This window comes from Sceloporus undulatus, chromosome 1, assembly GCF_019175285.1.
Source record: "Sceloporus undulatus isolate JIND9_A2432 ecotype Alabama chromosome 1, SceUnd_v1.1, whole genome shotgun sequence".
NCBI classification, from domain to species: domain Eukaryota; kingdom Metazoa; phylum Chordata; class Lepidosauria; order Squamata; family Phrynosomatidae; genus Sceloporus; species Sceloporus undulatus.
In genome coordinates, this window is record NC_056522.1 from 73,429,150 (window position 1) to 73,440,719 (window position 11,570).

Below are 11,570 nucleotides of genomic sequence, written 5' to 3' on the forward strand. Positions count from 1 at the left end.
TGCTAGCTAGCTGCTAGCTTTGGTATGGTGTGAGTCTAAGGCTTGTCAATGGAAGCAAGGTGACTATAGCATAGGATTCATAGGTGAATACTATTCCATCAGCCAGTTGTGTGATGGGATCCTCAGGAGTTCCTATAGTTGTTCCTGGAAAGTGGCGGGGGGACATGTGTGAATGATATAAGGAAAGAAATTGCACATGTTCTGATATATCTCTGTGTTCAACAAATTGTTCTGGTTATTTATGTACTTTAGAAGAATAACAAAACAGACTCAATTTCATAGCATACTATATGTTTAATCTAAACAGATTAAATTCAGAGTTTAGCATTATAAAAAAAGCATCAAATAAATTTGGGGGTTTGTGTTGTTTTTACAAAGATAAACATACATTAGCATTTTTGTTCTGTACTCCACAAATCTCTAACCACAAGACTAATTTGCTTTTACTCCGTTCCACAAAGTACAAAGATTTCCAACAGTATATTATCATGTAGCTATGTATGCAGATATAAATACAGAGGCTGCATCAGAACATGATTATCAACTGTTATTTCTATGTCCTGTCTAGTCTATAATGTTTTGATGAACAATAGAGATAATGAGCAATGAACAATTGCTACAATCCTGAAGGGACACTTTGTAATTTTTTTTGGGGGGGGGATACCCACAGTGTGTGTCTACCCTGTGCATTCATCTCTCTGGCTGGTTAAAATTTAATGCTGTCCAAGTTCTGAAGCTCAGCTCATTATTATTTTTTATTCTGTTCAAATCTTTTGTTATGAAGTTCAGTTCACATCTGCAAGTTTCTGTCCCCTTAAGGCATTCCAGGAAAGAGGTGAAAAAAAAACCAAAACATCTCCAAGAGATTGGAAAGACATGAAAACTTGTAAGAACATCTCCCAGATGGCAAGAAGGATGCCCTAAGGGAGAGCTTGTGCTGACTGCAACTCTTTAACATAACTGCTCATAATTTGTTCAAGTGATAGTTTTACCTTTGTAGATCCTGGGGCACCAAAAGTCATGTATCATAGTCCAGCCAACTGTAAGGAACACTTGACAAGCCTGCTTCACCCTCTTTGTCTCCTTATAATTAGATTTACAATACTGAACAAATATTCCCCTTTATTACATTATTATGTCTATTCTAAAGCTTGGGAGAAGCAATCATGAGTGACATAATGAATTTCTTGTCAGTTTGTTGGCAGGCTAAACCATCCAAAAAAGCAAAAGGAATTGAAAATAAAATAAACATATATTATAATAATGTCCTCTAAAAAGATAGAGAAAAAAATCTACAAGAACCTAAAGACAAAAAGACAAAAAAAAAAAAAAAGCTTTTAAAATCCTTTAGTGGTTGCATTCTTGATGTACAGTTGTGCTCTGGAGAAGCCCAAAACAATAGTCTGAAAACAACAACACCTTAAACACCAACAGAGTGTTTATAAATGGTGCCTATGAAGTCAACATCAATTTCTAGCCTTTGCTTGGACTTTGGAACATGCAACCTCAAACACAGATTACATAACATTGTGAATACAGCAGACTTCAAATCAAGCTAGTTTTCTGTATAACTGTTAACAATATTAGTAGTTTATGCAGAAAACAATCAATACAACTGAAAAGAAAAACACTAAATCTAGTCCCTATGTCAGTGTCTAGCAGAACATTCTTTCAAAAAAAGGCAAACTTGTACACCTCCATCACGTACAGTTTTGAGACAACAAAAAGGCACATACATTGTATGTGATAATAGTTTAAAACAAGCTGTTACTACATTTTCACAGATTTTAATGTCTGTTTAAATATCTCATTTCTACAAAGTGAATTTACATTTAAAGTACAAAGTGCAAATACTACATTTTTATTGCCTTTTGGTGAGGGAGTCTCCCTCATGTCCGAGAGATCTGCCTTGAATATGAAGTGTTCAGCCTTGCTTCTTTGAGGTTTGCTGTCAAAGAAAATTGGAGAAAACAGGATGCTATAAGTATATTAGTAAGAGTATATATGTTGGCATTACAATAACAAGCAATAATTTTCATTTATGTTCAGCATGAATGTGTGCAAAGGGCCTGGAAACCATGCTCTAAAAGGAGTGGCTTAGGAAACTGGTATATTTAGCCAGGGGAAGAGAAGGTTAAGAGGTGACATGATAGCCATGTTTAAATATCTGAAAAGGTATCATACTGAGGATGGATCAAGCTTTTTTTCTGCTGTTACAGAGCCTAGGACATGGAGCAATGGATCAAACTACAGGAGAAGAGATTCCACCTAAACATTAGGAATAACTTTCTGATAATAGAAGCCATTTGACAGTGTAAAACACTGCATTGGAATGTGGTAGAGTTTCCCCTTCAGAGGTTTTTAAACAGAGGCTGGGTGGCCATCTGTTTGTAGTGCCATCCAGAATTATATATTCCTGCATGGCAGGAGATTGGACTGGAAGACCCCTGCGGTCTATGATTCTATGATTCAGTATAAAAATATTCTCAACCAATGGTTCTTAGTCTTTAACCCTCCAAATGCTTTGCACTTCAATTCCCAGAAATCCCAGGCTGCATTGTGAGTGTTCAGGAATTCTGGAAGTTGAAATCCAAGACATCTGGAACACTAACAATTAAAAACTATGGGTCTAGATCTATAGAAGCTTATAAATACATGATAATAGTACCTACACAGAACCTACCACATGTCCACTGTAGCTAATATCACTAGGATTGTGAATATTTGTTTCATTCTCAGAGACTTCAAAATAATTTGTGTCCCCCCCCCCCCCAAAAAAACTATAGATTTAAAAAAAAACAACCCAACATACTGGTGTTTTAGCTCTTGTCAAAGAATGAAAAATCATGTACCAATTGACAATATTATTCCCCCACTTTTTTCAAGAATAAAAATGAAAAAAATTGCCCAAATCCTTTATTGGAAATAAATTATCTGCTCTCATCATTTTGTGCTTCATGCTGATTCATTTGCTTTCCATCTAGATGGTTATCAGAACACATCACACTGAATCTATCTGTCAGGTAAATTGTCATTGTTATGGATCATGTGTTAGTGAGCTGCAATACTTTACTATCTTTATCAGATTAAAACTGTTAAAGGAAGAAGTAATATTTTTTTGGTGGTACTAAGAAATCAAAAGTGCACTGTGACTTTATCACTGGACCTAGAATGGAGGATTTTCAGTAATCTTTCACAGTGAAAAATGGAAGGACTGATTTAGTATTGCTACTGCACCTCACAATCCAGATGCAAAAATGTATATTTTCAAGCCTGCTGGTCCACACATGTGGCAAGGACATGATTTACAACCATGGGAGTAAGCTAAGTTAAAAGACATATGCTGAAAAATCAGCCTGTGTGTTCATCGGTACAGACCCTCTGGGATCACACCACTCCAGAATAACAGACAGGGTATCATAATTTGACACCTCACCACAAAAATAGGCTAAAATCTTACCACACTAGAGAGAGGGAGCTTAGCACAGTCATTCCACACACACAAGGGAGCATTCATAACTATGACCTCTCACATGCAGTCTGAAAAAAATTCCAATTTAGAATTCTATCACCTCAGTTCACCACCTCCTTCACCATAATGTACAGATCAGCTCTGGACTCAATGAAAAAGGCTAGATCACTTATTATCACCTCCTGTTGCCCAATTCCCCCAATAGCTGTTCTCTTTTAGGTGGGTGGTTTCTTTTAAATTGTTTCTTGTCAGGCATATTCATTTCCAAAGCCTTCCTTTCAAGCATGTCTTCTTGTGATGAAAGCCACCTTTGGCATCTGTGAGAAACCTTTATAGCCTCACATGGCTACAGCCGTTAACTGGCACCAGATGGTTTGTACAACTAGGACCATTTCAAGGCTATCATTTCACAGCATAAGCTTTTAAAATAATTGAGACTGAGTCAGCAGAAAAGATTTAAAGAAATAAAGAAAGTCAAAGTCTGAAACGATAGTACAATTTCACTCTATCCAATACATGTTGCTATCAGATTACAGGAAACCAAGAGGAGAGGAAAAGTAGGAGATCCATGTTATGCTTTGAGTGCAGAGTAAGGCACGTGGGGCAGCAAGAGCAATTATAGAATTAAAATAACCTTTCAAATCGCTTTGAGTTCTACCAAAGTAATTGTTTTCAGACTGCCTTGTTTAAAATGTCAGTGATGTGCAGAGAGTTAAACTTCTGAGAGGATGAGAAATGAACACATTTTCTTAGCTGTGAGAAGATTCTCTATCAAAGGTGTAAAAACCCACACTAAATTAACACTGGCTTTAGAAAATGTAAAAGCATGAACATCCAACAAATTGCAATAATGAAGTGTGGCTTCATATGATTGTTTGGTGGTGGTTCTCCCTCCCACACCACTTTAAGTGATGTAATTCCATCCTACTGAATCCTAGGATTTGTAGTTTTAGAAGGTTTTTATCTTCTCTGCCAAAGAGTGGTAGTGCTTCACAAAACTACCAATCCCAAGGTTCTGTAGGAAGGATCCTAGTGCTGTCAAGCTGCATTGTTTCTACAGTGTAGAAATGAAAATCTTGACACACACCCCCCCCCCCCAATTCCATTTTTAAATGGATGCACATATGTGTCTTTGGCTGCCAACAAGCCACAGAGACTGGATACAGCTCAAAACAGTAGAGCATTGGATGGCTTCTTTTCTGTACTCACCTGCCTGTTGGAAGGAGTACTTTCACCATTATTTTTTGGAGCTGTCAAGGAGAAGGAAAAATGTGTTAGTTCACACTAAAATTTTAGCCCTAATCAGTCATTTGTTCTACATCAAACTGAATGTGGGAAAGAGGAAAGCATAATAAACCTGTCCTATTGCCTTTGCTTTTTCTTCATGTGAGAGTGATTGTCTGAAGATGACAGTCTCTGAATGGAGATTCTCCTCTTTAAACTGTTACTCCCCACATCTGGAAAGTGTGTGGTGGGGGGGAGGTGTCTACATGTTGCACACATTCACACTTACACAAAAGGGAGGCAAATCCAGGCTTCTCTTTTCCTCCCCCTCACCAGTTCCTTCTCTTTCTCAAGTATGTGCCTGGTTTAACTGTGAAGCTCCTTCGTTAGAAATCTACTACTCTGACATTTTTGTTGGCCTCCAAAATTTCTGGCTGCTTGCCATTTTAATCCCTGTGTTTATTGAACCCCTATTTCCTTGATAGTTCTGTAATTTTTTTTGGGGGGGGTGCATTGATCATTCTACCTGTGAATTCTCATTATTTCACTACAAATTTCAGGCTTTTATTGGATTCACCCATGGAACATAATGTGATATCAAACTGCTGTAGAGTGTAGATATGACCACAGCAAGGAAGGATGAAACTGAAAAGGAATAGAAAATCAGGGAGAGAGTGGAAATGGAAAGGAATGTCTGGTATCATTAGCAGCAAGCACATGACCTTGCTCCATTTTGTTCTTGGACCTGTTTGCTACCTCCAAAAACATAGCTGAATGAGGAGTTGGTGGCTTTGGAAACAGCAGTCACTACTACCTCATTATGAAAATCCAGGTGAAAGAGATCCCTACCTCTACCCAGTGCCCAGTCTTTTCCAAGCAAACATTAGATAGAAAATGAAAAGCTGGTCAGAAAATCCTCTTACTATGGCGTTTCTTTGTGTCCGCTTTATTGTCTTCTTTTGTTACACCCAGGCAACCCATTAATTCTGAAACTGTTAAGGATTTGTCATTATTCACATCACAGTATTCCACAAACTTTTTCACACATTTCTTGGGCTTGGATTTCTTCCTCAGGAATCTTTTAAATGGCTTGATTTCTTTTTTCCCAATGTCACCACTAGCATTTTTATCCAGTTGTTTAAAATACCAGTGGACAACTCTCTCCTCCAAAGTGTGATTTGGATCTGGTTCCGAAAGCCTGAAAAAGTCAGAGATCATTGAGTAAATATAATCATGAATACCAGTTAAAAGGTAAGCACACACACAAAAATGATTTCATTGCACATGGGAAGTTATTCTGGATTACAGTTGCCATATTTAAAACTGAAGAGAACTCCTTTACATTTAATGTTTGTATAAAAGATGAAATTTCTGCAAGTGTTTCTTGTCATGTAACCAGGTAACAAGCAACACTGACTGAAATTCTCTCTTCTACATAAGCATTAAAGGTACAGGAGCTCTCTCTAGTTTGCATTTTGGCACCGTACTTTGGACTTCTGGGACCTTCAGTTTCGTCCAACATATTCACACAACACCACATCCACACATGCCATCCTGCACCAACTCTTACTAATATCTAATGGTTCCTGGGTGCATATTAGAATGCCTACTGCTCTCACACCACCATGCACTGAAAAGAAAGATCAACACAGCAGGAAAATGTATTTTCAAGTATGTTTATCCACCACTTGTATTCTCTCCAACAATCTCTTAAACCATGCTTCTAGCTAGAAAAGAGTAGTAAAAATCTTATGTTAACTTCTCATGCATTCCCTTCTCACAAATTTTCCATTCGATACAAGTCTATATCTTTTACTATGTCTGTCTATAGCTTTCCCATTGTCATTTTTTTTTTCATTCTATAAATTTTAGGACATTAAGTTTAACAACTGACTGTACTATCTCATTCACAGAAACACAGAAAACAGGCATTAGGAGACTGTCTAATTCTACTGAATTGTTTTAAGCCAGAGTAGATCCATTGAATCAACCTTTTAACAGTGAGTTAACACATAGGTAAATCTTATTCATTCACTGGGTCTCCTTTAGTTAGGAGTGTCTGGATTTGAGTCATGGAGGATTGTAGAATTTTATGTCCAACGGTTAACAAATTAGGCTGCAATCCTATGCCCATTTAACTGGCAATAACTCCCAGTGAACTAAAAACTATATGTATAAAAGAGAACAGGAACATGTTGCTGTCCAGATGTTGTTGAAGGGCAACTTCCAACAACTCCAGCCAGCACAGCCAATGATCAGGGAGTTGCAGCCCAACAATATCTGGAGAGGCATAGGTTTCCTGTCCTTGGGATATAGGATAATACTTTCAGTGTTAATAAAATAAATGACTTATTGGCTATATCCGGGAAGGTGATTTCAGCAGTAGAGCCATATTCAAAACTAAAAATGTTGCAGTTCTGTCTGTGACTGCAGTATTCAAAATATTGGCACAATCCAGCTTGTGGTGTGAATTTGCAATCCTTTTGGTTTCATCAGGAGAGAATTCAACTAGATTCCAATGTGCTCAGATTTCAGTGGATAATTTATTACTAAAATGGAAGAAAGAAGGGACTTTTTTCCTCTTTATGACTTACCAGTGTGACTGAGTGAAAGACAGATATGGGAGAGAGAAAATTAAATGATTGAGGTGTAGCAATATGAGGAAAATTGTGATATCTCTGTTATAGCTCTGGATTTCCCTGTGACAGGAGTAACAGCCACAGCAGGAGCAGAGAGTGCTGCTGAACATTATATCTTATCTCTTAAGGCATCATGTTGCATCAGAAAAATGAAAAGCATTTTTCCACTTGGCACAAAATAAATAATTTGTAAAGTCTCTGAATTGCAGCAAGTAATGAATTTGTATAAACTTTGCAGTATAGAACAGAAGCCCTACTCTTTTTCCTATGGGGTATTTAAAACTACACTGCAGAAAATTAATCTGAATGTTTTTTTTAGATTATTTTAGTGCCTTCACAATCAGCTTAGCATCTATTATTTCAGGATGCTGGCCCTGACCCATCTAAACGTAGTTTAGATAAAGTTCCAGTGAAACAATGCAACAAGTAAGTCATGACTAGGTTAGGAACTGTTGCATTCAATGGGATTTAGTCATAGCTAACTTCACTTGGAAGGAGACTTGAAGAGATAAGCATCCCAGGAAAGGAGGCAAGCCAGTGAATAATTTTTTTTATCCTGAGAAGAATCAAGTGACTTGACAAAAATGTGTTATTTGACCCAATAATTAAAGGAAACCCCAATTTCTTAAATCCCTTCTACCTTTGTTTTCCTGATTCATCAGGACCATTACTTGTGGGGAATATTTGTCCTCTTGGATTCTATTCCCTCAATAAACATAGCATGCATGGGACACCTTTAAATATGTTGAACTCTTGTTTAGAGAAAACATTGTAAAGATGAAACAACCCTTTTAAATGTGTGTGAAGTGGCTTTGAAATTATTATTGTCTGGCCATGAGGGAACACATGCTAACAGTAAGCTAATGGACATTGCAAGACTTTACATTTTTGGAAGACTGTGGACAGTAGATCAGCTAGTGAAATGGACAAGGAAGTCAAAGAGGATGTAATAAGAAAGAGGACAGTTAATTTCACACATTGATAGATTAATATTACATTTATTAGATTAATTTAACATTGATTTAATCATGATTAAAATAACTTGGTTGCAGGTTTGTAAATTATACTGCTTTCCTTATGTATGTGCATCTCGGCTGAAAATATGCTACCTAGTACATTACTGTTCAATAAGATGAAAACAAGGAGGATGGTGTGTGTGTGGGGGGGGGAGTAACCCTTTACTTTTTTATTAATTAAATGTTTCTCTTACTTTCTCACATAGGGCTCAGAGTGAATTCCCATCCATGTCGCCATCCATGACCTATTTAATGTAGCAATGCTGCTGCACAATGTATTTTCAGGGCTCTCACTGCATTTTCACTTTTTAAAAAAATTACCATGTTGAAAGTACATTGTGTCATGTTCTTTCTGTAAATAATAATAAAAAATTTTTCTAACAGGCAGTGATGCATCTCTAAGAAGGAAATGAGTGAAGTAGCTTAGACTGAAGCCTAAATACAGAAAGCTTCTTACTCTCAGTTAACAATGTATGAGAGATGGCAGTAATATTCCAGAGTAAGATCATTTATTCTGTACTTATTGTTCTTGGTTCCTTTATAATTTAAAAGTTCAGAGTTGAACTAAGTTTTAAATTATTTCATGTGTGTCTTATTAAGCTTATTAAGATCTAGTGCCTTTCCACAGAAGTAACCAAAATGAATATGTGGCATGTGTACTATAGATACCTTGGACTGCCAAAAAGACAAATAAATAGGTCCTTGAACAACTCAGAACTGAGTTCTCCCTGGAAACCAAGATGACTAAACTGAGACAGTTGTACTTGGGCCATATCAAGAGAAGATATGACTCACTAGAAAAGACAAAGGTAGAAGGCAGTAGGAAATAAGGAAGACCACATTCCAGAGGAACAGACACAATCAAGGGAGTTGTGGCCCTGAGTCTGAAAGACCTGATCAGGACTGTTGATGATAGGGTGACTTGGAGGTCTCTCATTCATAAGGGTACCATATGTTGAAGTCGATTTGATGGCACAACAACCACGTGGCATTTAGAATTATTTATCAAAACAGTTAAGAAAGTCTGATACTCTTGAAGCTAAGTAAACCTACCTGCTGGAAGACACTGAAGGGTCAGAAACTGCATGCACCATATCTGTGGAAAGTGCATCCAGAACACTGGTCAAGAATTCATTCTTCTTGGCTCCTGGACAACCTAAATGGAAAGAAATTTGTCTCATTTATTATCATATTGTTGGTAGCTGCTTCTTAGCTATGAATTGAAATACTGTACAAAGCCACATTTGAAATTTGAGCATATTTTAGTTCAAAACTAGGCTAAATCATGGGGAGGTAACATCATTATAGCACAAGTTGTACACATAGCAATAGCACTTACATTTCTATACTGCTTTATAGTGATAAGCACTCTCTAAGTGGTTTACAGTGTGTTAGCCAATTGCCTTCAACAAGCTGGGTACTCATTTTCCCGACCTACGAAAAGCTGGTAGGCTGAGTCTATCTGGAGCTCTGCAAGATCAAACTCACAACGTTTGGGCTTTAGTACCAGCATTTAACCACTGTGCCACCAGGGCTCCATATAAATTTACAATTCATATTCTGTGTACCAGCAAGCAATTCTGCCTGAAGTTAAGCACTTGTGTTGCATTGATTTTAAAGGAAGAATTATCCAGTTCTATGTACATTCATATGGCACCCAATATCGAGAACCATCAGTCCTTGATATTGCAGCCATAAAAAGATATTATATGAAATTACTTCAAATTCTAGCAAAGAGAAATTATATTGTGTTTGCTTAGGACCTATATCTGATCCTATCTTACTATGGGAAACATAAGTCTCCATACTGCCAGTTCTGCTCTGAGCTGTAAGTCCTCTGGCCAGGTGGTTAAGATAATGACTGGAAGGAACATGGCTTCAGACCTATGAATCATTTCTGAAACAATTATATCAATATGAAATCATTTAGTACAAGGAAACCAACTGGATTCCTGTTGCATGCAAATTACAAGGGAACCAAATGCTTGCTGATAATGTGACATGAGCAACCAGGGTGTTCTTCTCATCAGGGTTTCTCAACATTTGAAAATTGTGTTTTTCAACAATTTTATGAATATTTTCGAATAGTTTCCACTGTTTTATAGGCCACTACAAGCCTAATCCATACTTTGCTTTCTCTCCCCAAGCCTTTTCAAATTCATATATCAGCTTGTCGATACAAATAAGCAAACAAACAATAGGACATGATGGGTAACTGAATACAGTAGGTCCTTCTTATCCATGGATTTAACCATCCATGGCTTGAAAATATTTTTTAAAAAATTTAATTCCAGAAAGCAAACCTTGATTTGGCTATTTTATATAGGACACACTATTTCACTGTGCCATTGTATTTAATGGAACTTGAGCATCCATGGATTTTGGTATCGACAGGGGGGTTCTGGAACCAAGTCCCAGTGGATACTAAGGGCCCACTGTACCAACCATTTATTTAGCAACAAGTGTTAATGATATAAACTTCCAAATAAATTACTTTACAAGTAAACTGATATGATACATACCTTTAGTTAATACTATGAAGCATGTCCAGGGAAGGAAAAAATGTTTATTTAGGAAGAGCTATTCATCCTTTTCTATATACCTGTATCAGTTTTTTATATGATAGTATCCTGAACCACACCTGAACCAAGGAAGTGGGTCAACATATATTCTCTAAAAATATGGCCATGATTCTCATCCCCAAATTATGCAAAGGGGAGAACCACTGGTGTCAGGAAGAGGATGGTCATTATATTCTTTGAAGTACAGAGAGGGTCACAGGGGCAAAGTCTTGCTTTTGCCCACCACTGGTCTGAAGTGATAGCAAAGAGTAGAGTCGGCCAGTCCAAAAACACAGTGATCCTTCCCAATATCGAGAACAGGAATATCAGAACAAAGAATTTGTCCCTTTTGTCTGCCTGGGTCAAATTGTACTTCATACCTGCCAAATTTCTGATTGACATGGAGTAGAAACCTGCTTGCTGCTCTGGTGTTCATATGAGCACATTTGCTCCGTCTCTGCTCCCCTATTGCAGTAGTGCTTCCCATCACTAGCTATTGCAGTACAAATGGCAACCTGGGATTCTTTCACAGACCAAGTATGTGTCATGATCAGTTAGCTTGGCAGGACCAAAACCCCTCACCTCAGGTTGTTAACATGACCATATAATGGCCTCAAAGCTAGCTTTGTTTCTATATGCGGTAATTGTATTGTGATAA

At 37.3% G+C, this 11,570-nt stretch overlaps 1 protein-coding gene across 5 annotated transcripts in view; it reads right to left on the reverse strand.

Annotated features, from left to right (window-relative positions):
- Positions 1–286: 286 nt before the first annotated feature.
- Positions 287–11,570, reverse strand: part of SMOC2 (SPARC related modular calcium binding 2) — a 217,768-nt gene continuing 206,484 nt past the window's right edge. For 3 of the 5 annotated variants that reach the window (XM_042445661.1, XM_042445658.1, XM_042445657.1), the window contains 5 exons: positions 10,874–10,885; positions 9,405–9,507; positions 5,620–5,894; positions 4,682–4,722; positions 287–1,948 (listed from right to left, as the gene is read on the reverse strand). In XM_042445661.1, coding sequence (XP_042301595.1) covers positions 1,925–1,948; positions 4,682–4,722; positions 5,620–5,894; positions 9,405–9,507; positions 10,874–10,885 — 455 coding nt within the window. In that variant the 3' untranslated portion in view covers positions 287–1,924. The remainder of the gene's footprint in view (positions 1,949–4,681; positions 4,723–5,619; positions 5,895–9,404; positions 9,508–10,873; positions 10,886–11,570) is intronic. The other 2 variants (XM_042445660.1, XM_042445659.1) reach the window with 1 other exon arrangement.